This window comes from Caretta caretta, chromosome 8 (genome assembly GCF_965140235.1).
Source record: "Caretta caretta isolate rCarCar2 chromosome 8, rCarCar1.hap1, whole genome shotgun sequence".
In the NCBI taxonomy this organism is placed as follows: Eukaryota; Metazoa; Chordata; order Testudines; family Cheloniidae; genus Caretta; species Caretta caretta.
In genome coordinates, this window is record NC_134213.1 from 85362109 (window position 1) to 85389600 (window position 27492).

A 27492-nucleotide genomic window follows, 5' to 3' on the forward strand; every position below is an offset into this window, starting at 1 on the left:
CAGTCAGAGGTGGTAAAAAGGAACTTAGGGGGCCAGGGCAATGCTGCCTCAAATTAGCCAGAGGAGGGGCTATGACCACAAGGTGCAAGCGCTGTCCCTCTATCCACTAACGCTAGGCAAAATGCTCTGGCTCCGATGCATTGGGCACAAGCACACACCTAAGTGGAATACACAGTTGCATCTACTCGAAGAAGAACAGCACCTTAATTCCCTCTGAACCTTTCTATGAAATGAGCGTCTAGAATCTGATCTCTTTAGGAAGCATCAAATCAAACATCTGGATAGATTTCTCATATAAATATTATGATTGATATAAAAAGATATTACTTTGAAACGTAATAGGCCATTTATAAAGACGACAACCTAAAACAATTTTACAAACCCAAGGCATCCTAGTAACACAGTAAAAATATTTGAAGAGTTTGCGATGGACATGGATCTATTCTATTAATACTGTATATTTCCCTAGTTATTGGCAATGTTTACTGTATGAATATGTTGGGTAGGAAGGAAAACAATGACTCAAAATAAGTCACTGTTTGGTAGGCACTTTGTGGTTGTTAAGAGACAATGCTAGACAGAAAAAGACTTGGGAACACAAGAAGATCAAAAGGTCAATATCAGTTTATAAAAGGACTGGGGAGCTGTTTGGGAAAACCACAACAACATAGGCACCTGCTGGGGTGCTGTTGGCTTGCTTAGGTTATAAACAGAGGATGGTAAGATGTTCTCTCAGGTAAGACAGATATATGGGTAGATTATAATTTGTTTTAAAATCCTTGTTCTTTTATGCTTTGTTCCTACTGTGAGAAATAAACAATACTTGGTTTTTAACAAACTGTCTGGTCACAATATTCACCACTGGTCACAGACTACCAAAGGGAAGAACTGTTAAACCCAGTCAGACCTGCAGGGAAAGCATAGCTTATACACAGGGCATCACAAGGTACAGTAGCCCACGGCCCAGTCTAAGAGTGGGAAAATTGTGGGATTACACCCCAGGACAGGTAAAAGCACGAGGTCTGAACCTGAAGGGGTACACTCAGAGACCAGAGAAGGTACTGGGACAGAGCTTGAGTGGACTGAGCTTTTCTGTAGAGAAGGTAAAGAACTGGAAGGAAGGATGTTTTGTCTGAGACTTGTGTAATTGGGCTGGGGTTTCAGAATTCTTTCCTGTTTCCCTCCAGTAAATGGTCCCATAACACTATTTATAGATTCACTGACAAAGGAAACACACACACACATATGGAACTGGAACAAGATCTGGGCCCCAATCCTTGGCTGCCTGTGTGCGCCACAGCTAAACTTGGGGAATGCAAAGCCATAGTTGTGCTTATCTTGAGCTGGTTCCCTGATGTGCAGTACTCTGAGTACTTGAAGTGGCTTTTTGTTTAAGTAATCATAAAATGCTGCTATTATGGGTCCCTCCTTTCTGTCTATGGGATTTAGCAAATGGGTGAGGATTACCACCAGTATTGCACCAGGCAAGTATAGTGGATCATCGTGTAAGGAAGAAGAAAATTCAATCCCCACTTCAGAAAGACTTTTAAAATAGTCTGTAGATTTGATTATTTATATTAACTGTTTTGTATAATTTCAGGTTTCAGAGTAGTAGCCATGTTAGTCTGTATTCGCAAAAGAAAAGGAGTACTTGTGGCACGTTAGAGACTAACAAATTTATTTGAACATAAGCTTTCGTAAGCTACAGCTCACTTCATCGGATGCATTCAGTGGTCACTGAATGCATCCGATGAAGTGAGCTGTAGCTCACGAAAGCTTAGGCTCAAATAAATTTGTTAGTCTCTAAGGTGCCACAAGTACTCCTTTTCTTTTGTATAATTTCAGTTTCCTTAAAAACTGTTTAAGAACAAACAGACTGAAGTGGGGGATTAAAGTCTATATTCTTCTCTACATTTTGGTTTCTTTCCTTTCAGTCTCAGCTTCCTCTTACTGTGCCTAAGCAGGTGCTCCCTGCTGTGAACTTGAGCCTCACTGAACTTCCACAGTAGCATTGCAGAGGAGCTTACTAAGGTAACATTGGACACCTGCTATACCAACAAAGTGCTAACAGCGGCAGCCTTCCTTTTACTACACAGCCCTTTATGTTGTGGCTTAGTTTAAGAGTTATCTGAATTGGGCTGAGAATGTTTGATTAAAACTAATTCAGGCTACTTAAGTACTGGCCATGTAGTGTGGGGTCAGGACAAAGCATGTTTAAGCCAAGTTTAAGAATGGTGTTTTAGCCTACATGCAGGCTTGCTATGCCAACATTTCTGTGCTCAGACTTAAGACAGCATTTAGAAAGATGGCTCTTACTTGGAAAGAGACACTCAAGTGCCAGAATAAAAATATCCACATAATATGAGAGTGCCCTAAAAACTGAAGGCACAAGTAGCACCTCTCTCAGGTCTCAAGAGTAATTCTAAGAGCTAAAAAGGAGTAGAGACAGTCATCAACTTTAGTTTCAGATAATACATGCCAAGGCTCATCATTGATTTAGGAAGCTACTTTGCCTCTCAAAGCCAAATATCCTCCCCTTCCTCACTCCTTGGGTAGCTCAGAACTGCTTTTTCCAATCCATCATCCCAGCTCCCTCCAAAATGGGGGCAACAGAGTGAATGAAGCGCTACTACGACATGCTGCCTAACCCTGGCTAAAACAAGTTCAGTGATGGAGATAAGGGAGATTCTGTGCCTTTGGATGGTGTGGGAGGACAAAACAGAAGGGTTCCTTGGCACTGCAAGTCCCAAGCTGCCTTCTAGGCCACTCACAAAGCTATCCTCCTTCCCCAGTCTACTAGAAGATGCATCCTACCTCCAGAGGTGCAAAGCAAAACCTGCACACACAAAAAAGTGAGGTGGGCAGGGAGAAGGCAGCTTTTCAAATTTTATTTAGTAGTCTATTTTAAAAGCAAGCAACCACTAGCTCATTTTGTAGACATAATACAATCCCTATAGTAATATTTTAGTTATTTGTTTTACTTACCTGATAGATTTTGGCATCTCTCATTAGTTTTTCTACAGGATATTCACTATTAAATCCATTTCCTCCAAAAATCTGGACTGCATCTGAAGCTATTTGGTTTGCAATGTCACCAGCAAATGCCTTTGCAATGGACGCGAAGTAAGTATTTCTGTGACCAGCATCAACCTCCCAAGCAGCCCTTTGGTATGCCAGTCTAGCTAGTTCCACTTTCATTGCCATTTCAGCCAGCATGAAGGACACTGCTTGGTGCTAGGATTGTTAAAATAAAAGCAGGTTAATATTGCCTAGTTGTGATTCGACAGTGAATACAAAAGAAACAATGTAGCTTCTTTAATATTGTGGGCAAAGCAGCATATGGAATTAATTCTGTTCAGAGATATGCTATGGGATGGGGAATGGCAGAATCTCACACCTATAGCTTGGGGCATAGTTCCAAGTACGATATATACTCTTCCAAAAGCTGAATTTTTTTTAGTAAAAAAGGGAAGCATCAGAGAAGGGGGTCGGCTTATGAACGGGTACACAGAGAGGGGAGAAGTGGGACACAGCCCCTCCCCCCAACAGAGGAAGCAAGGAGAGGCAGCACAGCCAGCAGAGCCAGAAGGGAAGAGGCGGTGCCAGAGTCTCTCCGCTTCTAGCCACGCTGCTCTCCCTGCAGCCTCCGAAGCAGGCAGGCTGCAGCCGCACCGCCCGGCCCAGCCCGCTGGAATAGGCTGCGGCCACACCGCCTGACCTGCCAGAGCAGCTCCAGCCAGGCCAGAGATATCCTTCCCTGGCTCTCCCCAGATAAGGTGGGAAGGGATGGGGAGATTGTGGGGGTCCCGGGCTAGGGGTGGGTCATGTGGGCGGTGGTCACAGGAATTACTCTCCTGACCCCCAGCTTCTCCCCCCCCAAAAATTTCCCCACCAGTTGCTGTCCCAGCCCATCAGGGTAAGCAGCTGGAGTGCCAGGACACTTTGTTTACTTAGGTTTACCTCCGTGCCTGCGGACGCTCAAGGTAAATAAAGCATCTCGGCCTGCCAGCGGCTTATCCTGATGGCCTGGGAGCCAAAGTTTGCCAACCCCTGAATTATAGGGTCAGCTTATGAATGGGTCATAAACATTTTCCATTTTTACTTATCCATCTTGGGGGGAAGGGGGGGGGTCAGCTTATAAACAAACTGGCTTATAATTGAGTATATACGGTAATTAAAAATTAAAACCTATTTAATTACAAAATTTAGCTTTGAACTGCACCGTTTAGCTACATTATTAATGCAGTCTGTATCCTGCTTTACATCAAAAAGAAAAGTTGGTATCACGTCTTCTCTCCCCTGCAGCTGCCTGCCCAATAAGTAAGGAAACTGAAGTATCTGGCTGATATAATTCAGCCTCAGCACATTGCTTTGAAATGACTTACCATTTACCAATTCATTCTTTAAAAGTTTCTGGAGTTAGTACCTGGTTAGCTTTATTTATGGTTTTATATGGAGTGCTCAACTCTATCTTTCCATTTGAAAAAGCAGAGTGAGAGCAGACAGATACTATAAAGTAGTCCCATGAAAATAGAGTATCTTAACAACACATGCTACGAAACTGTGGCTTGTAACTTTTTGCGTAACTTACCTCTATAATTGGTTTTCCAAAGGTTTTTCTTTCCAAAGCATACCTAGTAGCTTCATCCAATGCTCTCTGTGCTAGCCCAACAGCACCTGCTGCTACCTGTATAGTTCAAATACAGTACATAGTAAAATCTGAATTCTCCACTTTTACCTTAAGTTTTTTTGTTTGCTTTATTAAAAATGCACCTTATTGCTGCTACTTACTGGAGGTCTGGTTTTATCAAAAGCTCCCATAGCAATTTTAAAACCAACTCCCTCAGCACTTAGAACATTTTCTTTGGGCACTCTCACATCCTCAAAGACAATACCTCTTGTATCTGAGCAGCGCTGACCCATATTCATCTCCTGAAAAAGAAGTTTACAAAAGGTATAACTGGAACTGAATACTTCCATGGCATGACATGTTTTCTAAATTTTGATTTACTTGAAAAGAAATTGAAACAGATTTTTTCAACCAAGTTTTCAAAGTTAAACACACCAGATGCAGCCACAGAGCACTCAGACATGCATATTGAGTAACTCCATATGCAAATACCTATTTGCATCGCAATTAACCACTGTGTGCATTCCTGCCCTTTGTTTTATAAACCATATTTTTAAACAAAAGACAGATTAGCTCTCTTGAGAGCAAAAATTTAAACAACTGCCCTGACTGCATTTGGTGGTTTTAACCTTGAAGAGTTACTTCTGGTTGATAAACAAGCAACCAAAACCAATTTTTTTACTTATGCTAAAAACACTCAAGGAGTTCATTAAAACAATGATTTTTTTAAAAAAAAAATCAATCATTCTTTTCCTTATGCTTTTTATTCCCTTTATTTTTCTAAGTACAATGAAAAATCGCTAGTTTCACCTTTTGCTTACAGCCATTTTCTAAAGCAGTTTCAAGCACTGGCAATAAAACATTTCAGTGACAAGCTCTTTGAGAGAAACTGTTCTTTCAGAAATAGATTCTACTGAAATGTTATAAAGTCAAAAATATTTCTATTGAAGTTTGTTTTGTACAAGGTTGTTTTAATTTTGGATTTATTTGAGAAAATACAAATATATAAATTTCAGGTTTAAGTTGATATGACAGAGTCCCTTTGATCACCCCCAAGAAATAGACCAATCAGTAAACAGAATTTATGATACCGCTCCACAATGTAAAACAACAAATTTGATCTGCAGCATGGCTCCACCTGCTGCATATACTGGTGCTGTTCAAGTGGCAGAACAGCCATGGCTGGGAGTCAGGAAAGGAAAGGAGAGACATATGTTCTTCTTCTAAATAAATGGACATTTCATAGAATCATAGAATATAAGGGTTGGAAGGGACCCCAGAAGGTCATCTAGTCCAACCCCCTGCTCAAAGCAGGACCAATTCCCAGTTAAATCATCCCAGCCAGGGCTTTGTCAAGCCTGACCTTAAAAACCTCTAAGGAAGGAGATTCTACCACCTCCCTAGGTAACGCATTCCAGTGTTTCACCACCCTCATAGTGAAAAAGTTTTTCCTAATATCCAATCTAAACCTCCCCCACTGCAGCTTGAGACCATTACTCCTCGTTCTGTCATCTGATACCATTGAGAACAGTCTAGAGCCATCCTCTTTGGAACCCCCTTTCAGGTAGTTGAAAACAGCTATCAAATCCCCCCTCATTCTTCTCTTCTGCAGGCTAAACAATCCCAGCTCCCTCAGCCTCTCCTCATAACTCATGTGTTCCAGACCCCTAATCATTTTTGTTGCCCTTCGCTGGACTCTCTCCAATTTATCCACATCCTTCTTGAAGTGTGGGGCCCAAAACTGGACACAGTACTCCAGATGAGGCCTCACCAATGTTGAATAGAGGGGAACGATCACGTCCCTCGATCTGCTCGCTATGCCCCTACTTATACATCCCAAAATGCCATTGGCCTTCTTGGCAACAAGGGCACACTGCTGACTCATATCCAGCTTCTCGTCCACTGTCACCCCTAGGTCCTTTTCCGCAGAACTGCTGCCTAGCCATTCGGTCCCTAGTCTGTAGCTGTGCATTGGGTTCTTCCGTCCTAAGTGCAGGACCCTGCACTTATCCTTATTGAACCTCATCAGATTTCTTTTGGCCCAATCCTCCAATTTGTCTAGGTCCTTCTGTATCCTATCCCTCCCCTCCAGCGTATCTACCACTCCTCCCAGTTTAGTATCATCCGCAAATTTGCTGAGAGTGCAATCCACACCATCCTCCAGATCATTTATTATTTCAAGTTACCCATCGAGTTGGCAAAATGATTTCAGGCACTACACTGGCCCATGAGTCATTCCCCTTCTCCCCCTTCCCCTTCACAATTTTTGTGGGTGTGTAATCACATTTTTCCCTTTCCATGCTACTTTTAAACACCCACACAAACAGGAAAAAGAGACTGGCTCTCTATGCAGAGGATCCAATGAAATTGACTATACATGTAGTTATGTCAAATACACAACAGTAAAATATAGAGGATAAGTAATTTTTCATTTTCAATAGTTAGGTGTTACTTGAAACAATAGGTAAAATCTTTTCAGACAGAATTCAAGGTGTGCGGTTTTGCAGATAAGCTGCTCCTTCCTTACTCCCATCAGTCATGCTTCCTTGCGCGCGTGCGCACACACACACAGATCAGCAGTCAAAAGAAAGAAAGTCCTCTGATTACAAGAAAAGTTGGTCTTAGGTGCAATTCTGATTTCACATATTTCTTATGTGCAGTGGTGTAACTCCATGGTTATTTATAGAGTTACAGCAGTGTAAACAAGATCAAATCAGGCTTTTTTTTTTTTTTAAAACCATCCAGGTGACCAAGCCTCATGTTGACTTGAAATAAACCCATAATACTAATATGATAGACCTAGCAAGTCACCACTAATTTATTTCAAACATCTTTAAAAATGAGTCACAATATAGAAATAGCAATGAGTACAAAAATGTTTTCTTGTGCTAGGCACAATTATGTTGTATACCTAATATGTTAAAAAGCATTCATATTAATAGTATCATTACTGTTTTTGAAAAGTGCAATTCCTAGTACCTAACTAGCACTCTTATAAATATCTATGCATATACACCCCACCTTTCTTCCAATTTGGATTCCAGGGCTGTCTGCTTCCACAATAAATCCAGTAAAGGCTTTGCTGGCAGGGGCTTTCAGATCAGGACTGGAACGAGCTAACAAAAAATACCTAGTGCAAACACACAGTAACTTGAGTGACTCAAACCTGTCTTCATGATTAAGAGATAAACAGATACAAGTTTTTTTTAAGATAGATACTAACTACCATATTACATTAACCCTATCAAGAGATTCTTAAAAGGAGGCATTAAGTTCTTTTCTTCTGGCAGATGACATGAACAACAGACAGCCTGCTTTAAATTGGAAATATTTCTACTGAGGCACTTACATACCACAGTGGTGGGTGTACTGGAAGTGCCAACAAAATTACACAAAACAAATAACTGATACAAAGAACCGTTTCCTCATATTGCAATGTGATTTTTTATTATATTAGTTACTATCTTTAGGAAGGTTATGAAAAAGCTATTGCAGAGATGGGTCATTTCACAGCAGATCAAGGATTAGGGGAGGAGGTGATTGTGTGAAAACCTTTAGTCTCATGGAAGGGACTAATTTTATTCTTCTAGGTCTAAGTTGCAGCTCATTTCTAAAAGAAAAATGAAACAAATTTGATAAGTCACCTCCTGTAGTATTCATTGATGACATAAGATATATGCTAGGTGGTATTAAATGGTTCCTCCTTAAAGATCTTGAACCATTAAGCAAATTTCTTTGAAGCAGGTTGTACAGGATATTAACTAGGTCAGGATGAGAGAACTGTACTTCTAAAAAAAAATGCTCTTTTCAGACTTCAAGGTAACAACATCTAGATTTGGGGATAGCTCGGAAAGTATTCTCTTTAAGACACCACACAAATGTAACTTTTTTTTATAACCATCTGTGTGGGAAGTGACACGTGTCGTATAGCTGTCTATGTGGCTAGAAGAAAACTACGCTCAGTGACCATGTATACAATCAAGGCAGAGTAATGAATAATAAGACAAGTTCTTTTGAGTACTGTGCAAGTAAGTCATTCTCTGTACTTTTCCTCCCTTTAAAAATAGGTAGAATTAATTGGCTTTTAAATCATGCTGCTATCAAACAAATTTTCAGTAGTTTTGTTATCTGGTGGCTTCCTCAGTAGATCTTGTGGGGCACTAAAGTGTGCACTGTTAGCTGCAAAATTCTGTAGTGATATATTGATCACAGCTCAATATAGAATGTAATGAACATGAAGATTTAGAACAGGGATCATAAAAAAGAGAGCCTAATACTTATCTTAGTCAGAGGAAATTTTCTGTTATATATAAAACATGGTGAAGGGCTGAACACAAAGTAATTGAAACCGTAAAGCCAATTAATAAGCAGTTAATGTACCAGTTAGCTTTGCCACCATTGGTGATCCACATCTTTTGACCATTAATGACATATTCATCTCCTTTCCTCTCAGCTCTCGTTTTTATACCAGCCACATCAGAGCCTGCTCCAGGTTCTGTTACACAGTAGGCCTAAAAGGGAAAAAAAAAAAAAAAAGCAAAGCAAGGCACAGAATAACAAAAGTCATTTCATTTTATGACGAGGACTGAATAGACTATCACACTGTGTAGGTACCAAACTATTGCTTATAATGGTCTTGATTTTTTCATCTCACTCAATGTGTTTCCACAAATGAATTAAAAGAAGCCTTACCAAAAAGAATAGATAAAATGCAAAAATATGTTTAATAGGTTTAAACTTCCAAAGTGAATTACTAGACATTGTGGAAAATTTTGACAAGCTATACTGTGCAGTTTACTTTTTGAAATAATAGGTAAGTAGTAAGTAATGTGGGTAACAACTCAATTTTATTTTTATTTTTTAAGACTCCCCTGTTATCTTTATATCCTTGATGCACCATAGTGTAAAAATTGTTAATAATTCAGTCTGTGTATAGTAACAGTGCTTTACTGGGGGACTGAATGGCTCTTAAAATTATTATCAGAATACAAACCACCTCACTTTTAAGCTGCTAATTTGAATCCAGCCCAGGCTGATAGTGACTGAAAGTTTGTATTCAATATTCAGAAGCCTATATTAAAAAAAAGGTGGTCTCAATCCAGTGATGTAAGCGACTGTGCACTACTAAAAATGGCACCTTGTTGGCAGAAAACACATGGATTAAAAAGGAATGGACTTTCCTCTCACCTCTAGGATATGGTCCCTAAAGGATATGCTTAAGTCACACTACTGATGGAACACAGGGAAGCTTGTAATGCAGTCTGTGTTACACCTTTACAGCAGAAAAAAATTTAGACTCTAATACCAGTATAATTTTGAATAGCGAAAGTTCCTTATTTGATACAGAAGAGTATACCAGTGTGTCAGAGAGTAGAACTTAGTCCAGTGTTTGTACTTCTTCTATTGAGTACAAAAAACCCAATTGTATGAGCGTCGCAGGGTTCAGGATGCAATCCAGAATAGCGAGGGGTTGAGTAACCACCTGCCCTATAACCCTGGGTGCCTCAAATGCTTTGCTACTGTAACTCCAAGCCATGACATTCACGGTCAGCAACAACATGCAGGTCCTGCCCTGAGCGCCTATGTATATCTGCAGCTCTGGTCCTGCAACTCTGACCCTAGCAGCCTGCCTGCAACACGCCGGTCACCCCTATGTGGCTTTCTGCCAGCCTCGGTTAATATTTGCAGGGTGATCCCAATACACTCCCAATCCTAATTGTTCCCCAAACTGTGTGCTCTAATGTCCAGCCCTCTCTTGGACAGTTCAGAAAAATATAAGGTTCGTTTGTTCCTTTAATGACACAAAAGCACATGACAGCTTATTAACTTAACTGGAGTAAATACACCTTTCCCTTTAAACACAGTACTGAATTGGCTTATAGTAAAAATAAAACAAATTTATTTACAATAGGACATAGGCTAACTGGTGCCAAGAAAAAGGAATAATGTTATAAAGTGTTACAAACGAATCAAAAAGTCTCAAACTTAAGCTAGCAAAGTACAGGATTTGTTCAAGATGGTTTCTCTCACCAGTCTTCCTTTTTCCCCAGCCATGGCTGACTTCCTCTCAGTCAGGACCTTCCACAGAAGCACAAGGGGCTAGCTTCCCCTTGTCTTCCTGGGTGAAAGATCTTTGCCTAATGAGGTTTCTCACCTATATTCAGTTCCCAGGGACTTCAAATCTATCTCCCTCCTTCACTGAAGGACCCATCTTTCTTAGCTTACAAGAGCTCTGTTCCCTTGTGTCTGTCTAGTGATGGATGCCAAAGATGGCTTCTTTCTTTGCTTATATCTTTCAAAGTTCAATTACTTTGTTTCAAGAGGCAGGATGACCTCATGCTGTTTTTCCTTTCCTCTGGTCTTCCCATCCCCCTATACGTAAATAGGGCTTCCACTGTTTTGATTGCGCCATGCTTAATTTACATAGGAGACAAATAGAGGCCTTGTCTCCTATCTGGAAGGAAGCTTGTTTCTCCCTATTTGGCCACAGACTTTAAAGCATATCATTATGTATCCCTATCTCCTCAGATAGTATTAATACATACATTTCACAATGAGATTAATCACGAGTGTGTCATTAGTTTTCAGAGAAGACCTCCACTCTATACCATCTTACAATACAGTAGTATTGTATATTACCATTTGATTCAATTGCTTATCATTTGAGGTTCAGCCCCCATCTTTATATACAAGTAAATACATCTGCAATGTATTTTTCAAAAAGTAAAACCAGACCAAGCTTCTCTCCTGTTGGGCATAGATGCCATGCTATCTCCTCCTGCACTTGACTTGATAGTTTTATTTACCGAACATGTACCTTCATTGTCTGCCTGAAGACGAGGCTTTGTCTAAGGCAGTCTGTGCTTATGCATTACATGCCAAACACATTTTAAGAATATAATTCTGGTGCATATTTAGAATTTTGTATACACATCCACTACATACATCATGCAAAAATGTTAATCATCAGTGAGTTATTAGTTTTCTAATGATAACTTACATGCCACCTTTTAAATACAGATATGACATATTAGGTACAGCGATTATGTCAGGCCTATGTCAGGATTATGACAAGGGCTGCTGACAGAGTGAAGCACAAATGAGCCCCTGTGTCACAATGAGGCATGTCTTAGTTTAGCTGTTAAAGAAATGCTGTCTTTCCACCCTCCATGCATCATAGTATCAGAAACAACACTGACTGAGATGGCATTCATATTTCTTGCCAAAAAAATTACTGTTATGCTCAGTTCTGAAAGGCAATTAGCCTTTCATTACAAATACACACAAACAGCGGGCTGTCAAGTATGTAATACATACACACACATACACAGGTACATACAGTATAAACACGTGCAAACATATTCATCTAACGTTCTACTCTCTACATGCAAACTCGAACTGTTTTTCCTAATAGATCCCATCAAGGAACTGGTGAAGCCCTTTACTAAGACAACTATTGATAAAGATCATCAGGAAAGTGGGGCTCACATATAAACTTTAGTTTTATCTTTCGGATACAGTACAAAGCAAATCTTAAGACTAAAGATACCACAACATTAGGGGTGCTCTATTCTGTATAGGCTCTGATAGGGTGGAAGCTCACAATAAGCCACTGTGATGAATAAGAATACTAAACACATTTATTGCAAATTTGTGATAAATGAGACACATTGATAAAGCTAAGTTTCTTGGACTACCAGAACTAAAATTTACACATTTGGGATTAGGGTATTGAAAAGCTACTTACTGATGCAGTCCTCAAAGTATTTAAACAAAAAACCACACAGGGTCAAATGAGTCCAAGCAACTGAGTGATTAATTGGTTTACTATGCTGATAAAACTTCAATAATAGATAAGAACATAAGAATGGCCATACTGGGTCAGACCAAAGGTCCATCTAGTCCAGTATCCTGTCTTCCGACAGTGGCCAATGCCAGGTGCCCCAGAAGTAATGAACAGAACAGGTAATCATCAAGTGATCCATTTCCAGCTTCTGGCAAACAGAGGCTAGGGACACCATCCCTGCCCATCCTGGCTAATAGCCATTGATGGACCTAGCCTCCAATTTATCTAATTCTTTTTTGACCCATTATAGTCTTATCTGTCACAACAGCCTCTGGCAAAGAATTCCACAGGTTGGCTGTGTGTTATGTGAAGAAATACTTCCTTTTGTTTGTTTTTAAACCTGCCGCCTATTCATTTCATTTGGGGACCCCGGTTCTTGTGTTAAGAGAAGGAGTAAATGACACTTCCTTATTTACTTTCTCCACACCAGTCATGATTTTATAGACTATCATACGCCTCCTTAGTTCTCTTTTTTTCCCCAAGCTGAAACGTCCCAATCTTATTAATCTTTCCTCATATCGCAGCCGTTCCAGACCCCTAATCATTTTTGTTGCCCTTTTCTGAACCTTTTCCAAGTCCAATGATATCTTTTTTGAGATGGGGTGACCACATCTGCACGCAATATTTAAGATGTGGACATACCATGGATTTACAGAGGCAATACGATATTTTCTGTCTTATTATCTATCCCTTTCTTAATGATGCCCAACATTCTGTTTGCTTTTTTGACTGCTGCTGCACATTGAGTGGATTTTTTTCAGAGAACTATCCACAGTGACTCCAAGATCTCTTTCTTGAGTGGTAACAGATAATTTAGACCCCATCATTTTATATGTATAGTTAGGATTATGTTTTCCAATGTGCATTACTTTGCATTTATCAACATCTGCCATTTTGTTGCCCAGTCACCCAGTTTTGAGAGATCCTTTAGTAGCTCTTTGCAGTCTGCCTGGGACTGAACTATCTTGAGTAGTTTTGTATCATTTGCAAATTTTATCACTTCACTGTTTACCCCTTTTGCCAGAGCATTTATGAATATGTTGAATAGGACTGAGACCAGTACAGACCCCTGGGGGACACCCCTATTTACCTCTCTCCATTCTGAAAACTGACCATTTATTCCAACCCTTTGTCTCTTATCTTTTAACCAGTTAGCAATCCATGAGAGAACCTTCCCTCTTATCTCATGACTGCTTACAAGCCTTTGGTGAGGGACCTTGCCAAAGGCTTTCTGAAAATCTAAATACACTTATCAACTGGATCCCCGTTGTCCACATGCTTGTTGACCCCCTCAAAGAATTCTAGTAGATTGGTGAGGCATGATTTCCCTTTACAAAAACTATGTTGATTCTTCCCCAGCAAATTATGTTCATCTATGCGTCTGACAATTTTGTTCTTTACTATAGTTTCAACCATTTTGCCCAGTACTGAAGTCAGGTTTACTGGCCTGTAATTGCCAGGTTCACCTCTGGAGCCCTTCTTAAAAACTGGCGTCACATTAGCGGTCCTCCAGTCTTTTGGTACAGAAGCTGGTTTAAATGATAGGTTACAGACAACAGTTAGTCGGCCTACAATTTCACATTTGAGTTCCTTCAGAACTCTTGGGTGAATACCATCTGGTCCTGGTGACTTATTACTGTTTAGTTTAGCAATTTATTCCAAAACCACCTCCTCAATATGGGACAGTTCCTCAGATCTGTCACCTAAAAAGAATGGCTCATGGGGATGGCAATCTCCCTAACATCCTCAGCTGTGAAGACCGATGCAAAGAATTCATTGAGTTTCCCCGCAATGGCCTTATTGTGCTTGAGTGCTCCTTTAGCATCTTGATTGTCCAGTAGCCTCACTGGCTATTTAGCAGGCTTCCTGCTTCTGATGTACTTAAAACATTGCTATAACTTTTTTGAATCTTTGGCTAGCTGTTCTTCAAATTTTTTTTGGCCTTCCTAATTATATTTTTACACTTCATTTGCCAGAGTTTCTGCTCCTTTCTATTTTCCTCACTAAGATTTAACTTCCACTTTTTAAAGGATACCTTTTTTGCCTCTCACTGCTTCTTTTACTTTGTTGTTTAGCCACGGTGGCTCTTTTTTGGTTGGGGTATTCATTTAAGTTGAGCCTCTATTATGGTGTCCTTAAAAAGTTTCCATGCAGCTTGCAAGGGTTTCATTTTTGGCGCTGTATCTTAATTTCTGTTTAGCTAACCTCCTCATTTTTGTGTAGTTCCCCTTTCTGAAATTAAGTGCTACAGTGTTGGGCCGCTGTGGTGTTTTCCTCGCCACAAGGATATTAAATTTAATTATATTATGGTCACTATTACCAAGCGGTCCAGATATATTTATCAATCTGGTTTCTATACTTCAACTCTAATATGATACATGTTAAAACTTGTTCAGGGTCACGCATTCTCGGTGCCTTAATTTCCATATTTGAGAGTGTAAAGTGCTTTGAAATCTGGAGCTAAAAGTGCAAAGGAATATTTTATGTTTATCCTGTTCTTTTGTAATGCTCTATTTTTGGCTGCTTATTTATGCAGCCTTTATTGAAGTAGACATTTGAATCCTCACTATCTTCTAGATACAGCAGCTACTGAGAGTTTATAGTACTTCAGCATGTTTTTATGCCTTTAGGTGTTGGGCCATATTTTTAATTATTTTCTGAAATCTGCCTGTGATTACATAAATGTGATTTTTTTCCACCTCCCACCCCGAACTCCTCTTCTTGAAATAGAAGTTAGATTTTGAAACAACTACTTCAGGATTTCTGGTTGACTGTACTCCAGATAACTTCTATTTGCTAACTGAATGTGTTCCACTTACCATCCCGGACCTTACAGTAAATTGTGATGTCTAGTTATATTTAAATACCTATTTGAATTAAGTACATATCCCTTTACATTTTCTTCAAAAGAAAGCAAAATAAGATATCATGGACCATAAGCATTCAACAAAGTAGCAGCTACACTTACACACATCAATGGCTCCTCAGTCATTCTCCCCAAATATTTCTTCTGCTGTTGCTTATTTCCTGCAATGATGACTGGCATTTGCTACAAGAGAAGATTTATTCTTTTAAAATAGTGAACAGCATTCTATAAACTCTGGTCAAAAATAGTAGAAAAAAAATGTTAAGACTTACTCCCAAGGAATTTGCTTCAATAGCAGTTTGGACCCCTGTACATCCATAAGCTAATTCTTCTGTAATAAGGCAAGCTTCGAAACTGCCAAGGCCCAGTCCACCTACAGTTAAATAGTTTATTTTTTACCAAAAATAGTTTATAGCCAAAGCATGCAACAATTCTTTATACAGACAAATTCAAGGAAATATGAAAAACATATCCCCTTGGATATGTCTGTATTTATCACATTTTATCCAAATAGTCAATTCCCCAAGCATGAGAATTTAGAGTTTTGCCAAACAAGTAAGACTTTAAAAAATAAAATTTCACACTCCAGGGTTTCTGCAAGCGATCTTCTTGGCAAGCTACAAAGAACTAAGACAAAAGTGTTTTTGTATGAACTTCTTGTTGTCAATACTCTTGTTCTCTGCCCTCCATACTGGACCCTTGTGCCTCCAGATTCTAGCTGTTATCCAGCCAGCCGAGAATTTTCCTGGACCATAAGAGTTCTGAGCTGAAAAGCTGGCAGTGTGGACTCCTACACCATCCCCCTTCTGGCCCAAATGAAAGGAATGTGCTCCAAATAGTCTCCAATTGGTGAATGGTCCCTCTGGGGTCAGCCCTTAGGCTGCTCTAACTGGTGCCAGAGGTGGGAAAACTACGGCCCGCAGGCATGTCCTGCCCGGCCCTTCAGCCTCCAGCCCCTCCCCTGCTGTCCCCCTTCCCCGCAGCCGCATAGGCAGTGCAGCTGGCTCCGGCCAGGCTGTGAACTCCCACTGCTCTGAGCGGCATTGGGGGGCGGGAGGGTTGGATAAGGGGCAGGAGGTCCCAGGGGGCAGTCAGGGGACAGGGAGCAGTTGGATAGGCATGGGAGTCCTGGGGGGGCCTGTCAGGGGACAGGGAGCAGGGGGGGTCGGATAGTGGGTGGGGTCCCCAGGGGGGCGGTTTGGAGCAGGGGATCCCGGGAAGGGGCAGTCAGGGGACAAGGAGCGGGGGGATTGGATGGATGGGAGTTCTGAGGGGGACAATCGGGGGTGGGAAGTGGGAGGGGGCCAGGCTGTTTGGGGAGGCACAGCCTCCCCTACCCGGCCATCCATACAGTTTCACACCCCGATGTGGCCCTCAGGCCAAAAGTTTGCCCACCCCTGGCCTAGGCCAAGACAGACAGAGAAATTGGGAAGTAATCAGCTCCCTGACACTTCCCCTACTACACCAAGTAGATGCCAGCCATAGCAGAGAATCTGGCCCTAAATTGATAGGTCTCAATCTAACCTCCAGTTTCCACAGTCAGCCCGAGTAGTCCTTTAAAGCCTACAGAGGATAGTGTCTTTTTTTGTGATTGCATCACATTGTTACCAGACTTGAGGCCTGCAACAAAATGATTTCTTCTACAATGATCACTCTTGATTAATTCCATATTATATTTAGATACTGTAGTGAGATTCCTTCAAAAATACCCTGGTTTAAAAAAATAAAAATAATAATAACTGAAGTTAACTATGTACCTTCTTCTAAATCACACTACAAAAGAAAATCTGCGAGGAAGAGATGGGGTCCTCCTGACATGGAAGGGGAAGAAAATCTCCTAGTGAGGAGAGCTTTAAATTATGTTCAAAAGGTGGCAGGTGACCAAAGCCCATAGATAGGCATAAAGAAGGCAACCTTAAAAGAAGGCTAGGTGTTGGAGGGGCAGTGGGACATGGAAAATTACAGTAAGGTCATAGGAGCAACAAAAGAGAAATCAGTGGGGGAAACTGTTCAACATCTTATATTTCTATACACAAATGCAAGGAGTTTGGGGAATAAACAGGAAGAAGTGGAAGAGAGTCGTACATAAGCTAAATGATGACTAAACCGGCATCACAGAAACTTGGTGGGATAAGTCTCATGACTGGAATATTGGTAGAGAGAGGTATAGCTTATTCGGGAAGGACAGGAAGCTAAAAAAAGGGAGGAGGTGTTCCATTATACATCAAGAATACATGCATTCTGGGGTCCATGAAAAGGTAAGAGGCAGACCAGCTGAAAAAGTCTCTGGGTAAAGATAAAAGAGGGGGAAAAGGGCCATGGTAGGGGTCTACTATAGGCCACCACATCAGGAAGAGGAGGTGGAGAAGGCATTTCTAGAACAAACAGAAATATCCAAAAACACAAGACTTAGTAGTAATAGAGGACTTTAACTTCCCAGACACCTGTTGGAAAAGTAATACAGCAAAACACAATTTCCAGTAAGGCTTGGAACGTACTGGGGACACGTACATCTAGAAAGTGAAGGAAGTAACCAGGAGGACAGCCATTTTAGACTTGAGAGGGAATTGGTTGTGAATCAGAAGATGGAAGGCAATTTGGATGAAAGTGATCATGAAATAACAGATTTCCTGATTCTAAGGAAAGGAAGGAATGAGAGCACCAATATAAATGACAATGGACTTCAACAAAGTAGACAAACTCAGGGAACTGATACGTAAGATCTTATAGGAATAAAATGTAAGAGATAAAGGAGTTCAGGAGAGCTGGCAGTTTCTCAAGAAGACAATATTAAAGGCACAACTGCAAACTATTCTGACGCAGAGGAAAGATAGAGTCATACTGGCCTCTAACTATTTTTCCTATCAGGAGCTGTTCAATTACCTGAAAATCAAAAAGGAATCCTACAAAAAGTGGAAAGGATGAAAAGAGAAGTACAAAAGAACAGCACAAGTATGAAGGGACAAAATCAGAAAGACTAAGGCACAAAATAAGTTACACGTACCAAGAGACATAAAAGGCAATAAGAGGTTCCTTAAATACAATAAAGTAAGAAAAAAAGACAAAGAAAAGCTTAAGTCCTCTAATTAACGGGGAAGGAGAGCTAATAACTGATGACATCAAGAAGGTTAGGTGTTTAATGCCTATTTTGCTTCCGTCTTCACTAAAAAGGGCGTTTCTTCAACACAATAAATATTAACAAGAAGGGTGAAGAAAAGCCAAAATATGTAAAGAGCAGGTTAAAGAACGTTTAAATAAATTAGAAGTATTCAAGTCCACAGGGCCTGATGAAATTCATCCTTGGGTACTTAAAGAACTAGCTGAAGCAATCTCGAACCCAGTAGCAATTATCATCAAGAACTCAAGAGGACTGGAAAAGGGAAAAAATAGTACTTATCTTTAAAAAGGAGACAAAGATGACTAAGGAAATTATAGACCCATCAGCCTAACTCCAAAACCTGGAAAGATACTGGAACAAATTATTAAGTAACAAATTTGTAAGCACCTACAGGACAATAGGGTTATAAGGAATAGCCAGCATGGATTTGTCAATACCAAACCATGTCAAACCAACCTAATTTTAGTCTTTCACAGGGTTACTGGCTTAGTGGATGAGGAGAAGCTGTAGACTTAGTATCTCTTGATTTTAGTAAAGCTTTTGACACAGTTCCACAAGACATTTTCATAGGCTAACTAGGGACATGTGGTCTAGATGAAATTACTATAAAGTTGGTACAAAACTGGAAAGAAAGACTACTCAAAGAGTAGTTTATCAAGGGTTCGCTGACAAACTGGGAGGACATATTTAATGAAGTTCCACAGGGATCAGTCCTGTGTCTGATACTAGTCAATAATTTCTTTAATGACTTGAATAATGGAGTGAAAGGAATGCTTACAAAATTTGCCAATGACACAAAGCTGAGAGAGGTTGGAAGCACTTTGGAGGACAGAATTAGAATTCAAAAGGACATTGAGAAATTAGAAAAATTGGTCTGAATCAACAGGATAAAATTCAATAAAGACAAGCACAAAGTAATTAGGAAGGAAAATCAAATGCACAACTACAAAATGGGGAATACTTGGTTAGTTGATAGAACTGATAGGACCTAGGGGGCACTAGCGGATTACAAATTGAATTCGAGTCAACAATGTGATCCAGCTGCGAAAAAGGCTATCATTATATTAACAGGAGTGTCGAATATAAGACATGGAAAGTAACTGCCCAACTCAGACTACACTGGTAAGACCCATGTTTGAGTACTGTGCAAATCCTGGGTACCACACTAGGAAAGACACAGACAAACTGGAGAGAGTCCAGAGTAGTGCAACAAAAATGATAAAGTTTAGAAAACATTTCATCATAAATCAGGTTAAGAAAACTGAACACATTTAGTCTGGAGAAAAAACTTTATAGTCTTCAAATTGTTACGGACTGCTATAAAGAAGACTGACCAATTGCTCTCCACGTCCACTGAAAGTAGGACAGGAAATAATGGGCTTAAATCGGCAGTGAGGGAGAATTAAGTTAGATATTAGGAAAATCTTTCTAGCTAGAAGGGCATTTAAGCTCTCGAATAGGCTTCCAAAGGAGGTTGTGGAATCCTGATCACTGAAGGTTTTTAAGAACAGATTGGACAAACACCTGTCAGGAATGGCCAAGTTTACTTGGTCCTGCCGCAGCACAGGGGGCTGGAGTTGATGACTTTTCAATGTCTCTTCCAGCTCTACATTCTGAGATTCTATGATAATGCTGTATGTTTTTTCCAGTAGAAGCCCCGAGGCTCTACTATGTTAGTGAATGCTGTTGTATTCGTGCATTTTGTCTTTTAATATCTAGGAATTTTTAAAAATGCACTGAACAAGTCAGCTTGCCTATTGAATATACCTGTTATTCATTTACATCTTCAAATTCGGAGTAGTTTATTTTGTACCAACCACACAACATTACCTTTAAAAAAAAAAAAGTCCTCCGTATCATTCTTCTTCATTTCTCTTATTTTATAAGCTTAAAAAAGCTGCTTACTCACCACAACTTTCTGGTATGTGTGAATTCATCAGACCAAGTTCCCATGCCCGTTTTATAAGGGGAACAGGATACTGAAAAGAAAGTATTTACACCCTCAGTCATTCAATTAATTTCTGCAGAACTGGAAAATGTTGAATATCCACACCTATTTTCCTCACAAAAATATGGCAAGCCTACCTCTCCAGTTTTGTCATATTGTGCAGCAACAGGGATGATTTCCTCTCTAGCAAATTTACGAGCAGTAGTTTGAAACTCTCTCTGTTCATCACTGAGCTCTAGAAAACAAAACATTTTAGTCACAAATTCTAGTTAGTCTTACTGCTTGTTAGAACTACTGATCTACTCCAGTGTTCTCTCTAATTTTTCCCACCCATGTGCGGAATGAATGTTATGTGTACCAATATGGAGGTGAGGTGTGACGCACATAACAAAATTCATGTGATGGGGGTGGGGCCGAGGGGTTCAGAGTTGGGGTGGGGAGTGCTCAGGGGGAGGGCTGAGGGTTGGGGTGCAGGAGTATGAGGGCTCCAGCTAGGGGTGCGGGCTCTGGGGTGGGGCCAGGGATGAGGGGTTTAGGGCTGGAGCAGAGGATTGGGTGCAGAGGTGTGAGGGCTCTGGGGTGGGGCCGGGGATGAGGGGTTTGAAGTGCAAGCTGACCCGGGGCTATGGCAGGGAAAGAGAACTCCCCACCAGCTCTCTCCCCCCACAGCAGCAGCTGGGATGGGGGGCAGAGGGGCCTCTCCCCGCAGCGGCAGCTCCAGGGCTGAGGCTGCAGGATAGGCGCCCCTTCCCCGGCCATGCCTGGGGCCGTGCCGCAGCAGAGTTGGGGCTGGCAGGTCCCCAGGCCAGTTCCCTGAGTGCCTGCACAGCGTTAAATAGGCTTCTGCCCAGCTTACACGGAACTTAGATCTGCTCCCACCTGAAGGGCAGGAAAAAGAAAAAACATCCTCAGTTGCCTCCTGGGGGCCAAAAAGGCTCAGCCTTCCCCTACCTAAGGGCATAAACCTCCACTTTTCACCTAACTACATGTACAATGCACTTATTTATTGATGATGCAGTGATCTGAAGAACATTAAAAATGTCAATGTGGGCGTATTACTTCCCAGGGGTACCCAGGGTTGTGAAGCACCTCGTCACCACCTGCCCTTAGTGTGGTTGTGGGCTGGGGCGGCATGTAGGAGGGGGCATGGGGTGCTGGCTCCGGAAGGGGGCTCAGTGCTGGGGGTTTGGGGGTGCAGGAGGCGGTTTGGGGTGCAGGCTCCGGGTGGGGACTCAGGGCTGGGGGTTGGTGCGGGCTCCCGCCGGGCGGCACTTACCTCAGGCAGCTCCTGGTCAGTGGCGCAGCAGGGCTAAGGCAGGCTCCCTGCCTGCCCTGGCCCCACGCCTCTCCCAGAAGAGCTGATGCACCCCGGCCTGGCCCCTTGAGGGGTGGGGAGAAGGGGGACACACTTGTCTCCACACGTTGCCCCTCTCTGTAGGCACCACTCCTGCAGTTTCCATTGGCCGCGGTTCCCCATTCCCAGCCAATGGGAGCTCTGGGGGTGGTGCTTGTAGGCAGGAGCAGTGCACGGAGACTCCTGCCGTCTCCCCGCCACCCAAATGCGGCCGCTTCTGGGAGTGGCGTGGGGCAGGCAGGGAGCCTGCCTTAGCGGCAGCCCTCCTGAACCACACAGCCAGACTTTTAGTGACTGGAGATCGCGATCCACTGGGAGAGTCTCCAGGATCGACCAGTCGATCGCAATCAACCGGTTGGTGACCATTGGCTTAGACCCTCCTTTCATAAGATCAGCTTGTCTTCCCAGACTGAAGGATGAAATCTAATCTCCTCTCTACTTCTTTTATGCAGTTACAGAATATGGTCCCTTAGCCCAGAAGGTCCCGAGAGGCTTATCTTGGGGTTCCTTTGTCTTTGTAAATCCTTGGGCCTGCATCTGGCCCACACTGCAAACATAGCCTGTCTCCAAGTATATCCATTGTTTTTTATGCTGATTGAATTGGCCTGGAGGCATACAATACACAGCGGACAGCCAGAAAGATAAGTGTTTACTACCTACTTTCTGCCTAGAATCTGTTTATTGCCTTCTAGTGATCTGTCTTAACTTTTGGAGAACCCAGGGGATACCTATAATCCGATATACTGTTGTGACCTCTGTCAGTTGGCACCAAGAGGTTTCTAGGTCACAGTGGGGGAAGATATTTTAAAAAATTAATTTATTATCAAAATGAATAATGCAAGGAACACTGTACTGATTAGAACAGAGAAAGGGGGATGAAGAAAGTGAGGGCTTGGTGGATCCCTGCCCCCTAAGTCCAAGGTTCCTGACATATTACACAGTATATAGGGCCTTGTCTTTAAGCAACAGTCTTCTACACAGAAGATTCAGACGTTCCAGATGTATTTTCTTTGTAGGTTGCTCAACCAACTACTAAATATTTATTGCAATTGCATCTACACAATCAAATCAAGTGTGTTAGTCCAAGTATCTTAAACATTTAATACCTGACAGAAAAGCAGTGTGCAAGTCCACAAGGGGCAGGCTTGCCAATGGATAAAGCCTGCAAGTATGTCATATCTTCTAACTGACAATAGCAGCCAAGTGGGGAGTCACAAAGGCGCTAGTTATAGTCATTAGCAGCACATGTGATCACTCCACATCTGAAGCAATTGAACTTTACCCAAAGATGACCTGGAAGGTCAAAACTTGGGGGCTGGAGTGCTGGATCTCTCACGAGATAGGCACTGGCTATGTTTGAAGCTTGTCCTTGCCACCTAGTATGTGCCCCGAGGGTGATATTGAGTTTCCTTAGGAGAACTGTCCAAATGGGATGCCGTGGGCTAAGACATTGTTTCAATGGATTAAACACATCTTTAAACAAGGGTAGATGGGGCACGTCTTGCACTTTAAGGAGCAAATTCTGCAAGGTGCCTTGTCGCCTGATGTCAGGAAGGGCGATGTTAGACGGAACCGGCAGCAAGGCCAGGATGGGCAGTCTCATGGTACCTGTTATTACACCTATGGTTTCATTCTGCTGAGTGCCTATTAGTCCTGTGTGAAAAGAGCTGAGCCATACTGGGAGAAATACCCTGCTATAGAATAGCCCAAGCAAACCCGGAATTTTTTAGTGGGGTATAATGCAGTTATGTTCTCATCATATACTCCTTGTATACCCTGCTTTGGCAGGGGAAACCAAAGCTGAAACTAGCAGGCCAAGTCTTTCAGACCCCGGCCAGCATGGACCCTCAAGCGATCTCAGCGAACCAAATACTGAGCAGTCCCAGTTCAGCTTAATGTTAACAATGCAGCAGAAATCAGGTATTTTCAAAGCAGTATATCTCATACTCTTCCAAATATCTAGCTACTGCCTCTCCAATAACGACACTTCAATTATAATTATGTGCTCATATCAGGATGAACTCATACACCTGCTAAATTATTTGAATTTATTACGCCATTAGACTACAGTGTAACATAACCACTGAATAGGCAGTAAGTTGAAAAGTTAAGATGGTTATACTATTACAGGAAGTCCTTGTTCAGCCATTTTCATCTCAAGTTAAAAGGATGCCTCTATTTAAAGAGTTCATATAAACTTGATGTACAACACTTCAAAGAGACAAACTACAGGTCCAAAACATTGTCAGGACCAAACCACTACTATATCTTTCTTATTACTAATGAAAACTACACTAACAGATGCAGAGAATCACACTTCAGTATGTGGTTACAGTTACAGAAAGTGACCTGAGCAGACTTTTGAAAATCTAAACTGCTATAACTTAAATTACATCTAAACTACACTCTTTCAAATACAAAGTCTTAAAGGAGCATGAAAACTGTTATATTTCAAAAGAAAGCCATTTGAGTTAGTTATTCAAGGGCAGAAAGATTCCAGCACAGAAGAACTCCAAAAGAAGTTGAGTTTTCTTTTTTAAAATCCAACTCCACATACATACACACACGGGTTTTCTGACCTGACCAAGAGAGGAATTTTGGCTCTTAAAAAATATTTTTAAAAGAAAGATAACAATAAATGAAAATAGGGCTTTCATATGAAAGTGTTTTCTCAACCTGAACTACAGCATCACCCTGCATTGCAACAATACGGAACACATTCCTGAGCTACTGAAGGATAGTTACTTTCTCTAGACTAGGAGTACTTGTGGCACCTTAGAGACTAACCAATTTATTTGAGCATGAGCTTTCGTGAGCTACAGCTCACTTCATCAGATGTTTACCGTGGAAACTGCAGCAGACTTTATATACACACAGAGAATATGAAACAATACCTCCTCCCACCCCACTGTCCTGCTGGTAATAGCTTATCTAAAGTGATCAACAGGTGGGTCATTTCCAGCACAAATCCAGGTTTTCTCACCCTCCACCCCCCACACAAATTCACTCTCCTGCTGGTGCTAGCCCATCCAAAGTGACAACTCTTTGCATAATCAAGTCGGGCTATTTCCTGCATAGATCAAGGTTTTCTCACATCCCCCCCACCCCCATACACACACAAACTCACTCTCCTGCTGGTAATAGCTCATCTAAACTGACCACTCTCCAAGTTTAAATCCAAGTTAAACCAGAACATCTGGAGGGGGGGGGGTAGGAAAAAACAAGAAGAAACAGGCTACCTTGCATAATGACTTAGCCACTCCCAGTCTCTATTTAAGCCTAAATTAATAGTATCCAATTTGCAAATGAATTCCAATTCAGCAGTTTCTCGCTGGAGTCTGGATTTGAAGTTTTTTTGTTTTAAGATAGCGACCTTCATGTCTGTGATTGCGTGACCAGAGAGATTGAAGTGTTCTCCGACTGGTTTATGAATGTTATAATTCTTGACATCTGATTTGTGTCCATTTATTCTTTTACGTAGAGACTGTCCAGTTTGACCAATGTACATGGCAGAGGGGCATTGCTGGCACATGATGGCATATATCACATTGGTGGATGTGCAGGTGAACGAGCCTCTGATAGTGTGGCTGATGTTATTAGGCCCTGTGATGGTGTCCCCTGAATAGATATGTGGGCACAATTGGCAACGGGCTTTGTTGCAAGGATAAGTTCCTGGGTTAGTGGTTCTGTTGTGTGGTATGTGGTTGTTGGTGAGTATTTGCTTCAGGTTGCGGGGCTGTCTGTAGGCAAGGACTGGCCTGTCTCCCAAGACTTGTGAGAGTGTTGGGTCATCCTTTAGGATAGGTTGTAGATCCTTAATAATGCGTTGGAGGGGTTTTAGTTGGGGGCTGAAGGTGACCGCTAGTGGCGTTCTGTTATTTTCTTTGTTAGGCCTGTCCTGTAGTAGGTAACTTCTGGGAACTCTTCTGGCTCTATCAATCTGTTTCTTTACTTCTGCAGGTGGGTATTGTAGTTGTAAGAAAGCTTGACAGAGATCTTGTAGGTGTTTGTCTCTGTCTGAGGGGTTGGAGCAAATGCGGTTGTATCGCAGAGCTTGGCTGTAGACGATGGATCGTGTGGTGTGGTCAGGGTGAAAGCTGGAGGCATGCAGGTAGGAATAGCGGTCAGTAGGTTTCCGGTATAGGGTGGTGTTTATGTGGCCATTGTTAATTAGCACTGTAGTGTCCAGGAAGTGGATCTCTTGTGTGGACTGGACCAGGCTGAGGTTGGTGGTGGGATGGAAATTGTTGAAATCGTGGTGGAATTCCTCAAGGGCTTCTTTTCCATGGGTCCAGATGATGAAGATGTCATCAATATAGCGCAAGTAGAGTAGGGGCTTTAGGGGACGAGAGCTGAGGAAGCGTTGTTCTAAATCAGCCATAAAAATGTTGGCATACTGTGGGGCCATGCGGGTACCCATAGCAGTGCCGCTGATCTGAAGGTATACATTGTCCCCAAATGTGAAATAGTTATGGGTAAGGACAAAGTCACAAAGTTCAGCCACCAGGTTAGCCGTGACATTATCGGGGATAGTGTTCTTGACGGCTTGTAGTCCATCTTTGTGTGGAATGTTGGTGTAGAGGGCTTCTACATCCATAGTAGCCAGGATGGTGTTATCAGGAAGATCACCGATGGATTGAAGTTTCCTCAGGAAGTCAGTGGTGTCTCGAAGGTAGCTGGGAGTGCTGGTAGCGTAGGGCCTGAGGAGGGAGTCTACATAGCCAGACAATCCTGCTGTCAGGGTGCCAATGCCTGAGATGATGGGGCGCCCAGGATTTCCAGGTTTATGGATCTTGGGTAGTAGATAGAATATCCCAGGTCGGGGTTCCAGGGGTGTGTCTGTGCGGATTTGATCTTGTGCTTTTTCAGGAAGTTTCTTGAGCAAATGCTGTAGTTGCTTTTGGTAACTCTCAGTGGGATCATAGGGTAATGGCTTGTAGAAACTCGTGTTGGAGAGCTGCCGAGCAGCCTCTTGTTCATATTCCGACCTATTCATGATGACAACAGCACCTCCTTTGTCAGCCTTTTTGATTATGATGTCAGAGTTGTTTCTGAGGCTGTGGATGGCATTGCGTTCCGCATGGCTGAGGTTATGGGGCAAGTGATGCTGCTTTTCCACAATTTCAGCCCGTGCACGTCGGCGGAAGCACTCTATGTAGAAGTCCAGTCTGCTGTTTCGACCTTCAGGAGGAGTCCATCTAGAATCCCTCTTTCTGTAGTGTTGGCAGGGAGACCTCTGTGGATTAGTATGTTGTTCAGAGGTATTTTGGAAATATTCCTTGAGACGGAGACGTCGAAAATAGGATTCTAGGTCACCACAGAACTGTATCATGTTCGTGGGGGTGGAGGGGCAGAAGGAGAGGCCCCGAGATAGAACAGCTGCTTCTGCTGGGCTGAGAGTATAGTTGGATAGGTTAACAATATTGCTAGGTGGGGTGAGGGAACCATTGCTGTGGCCCCTTGTAGCATGTAGTAGTTTAAAAAGTTTACTGTCTTTTTTCTTTTGTAGAGAAGCAAAGTGTGCGTTGTAAATGGCTTGTCTAGTTTTAGTAAAATCCAGCCACGAGGAAGTTTGTGTGGAAGGTTGGTTCTTTATGAGAGTATCCATTTTTGAGAGCTCATTCTTAATCTTTCCCTGTTTGCTGTAGAGGATCTTGATCAGGTGATTCCGCAGTTTCTTTGAGAGCGTGAGGCACAAGCTTAAAAGATTGAAAGATCCAGTGTGGAGAG

At 41.9% G+C, this 27492-nt stretch overlaps 1 protein-coding gene and 1 non-coding gene across 2 annotated transcripts in view; both read right to left on the reverse strand.

The window, feature by feature from the left end:
- Positions 1 to 27492, reverse strand: part of ACADM (acyl-CoA dehydrogenase medium chain) — a 50987-nt gene that overhangs the window by 8999 nt on the left and 14496 nt on the right. Inside the window, exons 3-11 of the mRNA XM_048860869.2 lie at positions 20546 to 20643; positions 20370 to 20439; positions 15615 to 15715; positions 15445 to 15525; positions 9011 to 9141; positions 7652 to 7760; positions 4792 to 4932; positions 4592 to 4687; positions 2986 to 3234 (exon numbers count right to left, since the gene is read on the reverse strand). Of these exons, the coding sequence (XP_048716826.2) occupies positions 2986 to 3234; positions 4592 to 4687; positions 4792 to 4932; positions 7652 to 7760; positions 9011 to 9141; positions 15445 to 15525; positions 15615 to 15715; positions 20370 to 20439; positions 20546 to 20643 (1076 nt within the window). The remainder of the gene's footprint in view (positions 1 to 2985; positions 3235 to 4591; positions 4688 to 4791; positions 4933 to 7651; positions 7761 to 9010; positions 9142 to 15444; positions 15526 to 15614; positions 15716 to 20369; positions 20440 to 20545; positions 20644 to 27492) is intronic.
- LOC125642041 (small nucleolar RNA SNORD45) lies at positions 2405 to 2497 on the reverse strand. The gene has a single exon (XR_007358249.1). It is a non-coding gene; the product is annotated as a small nucleolar RNA SNORD45 (small nucleolar RNA).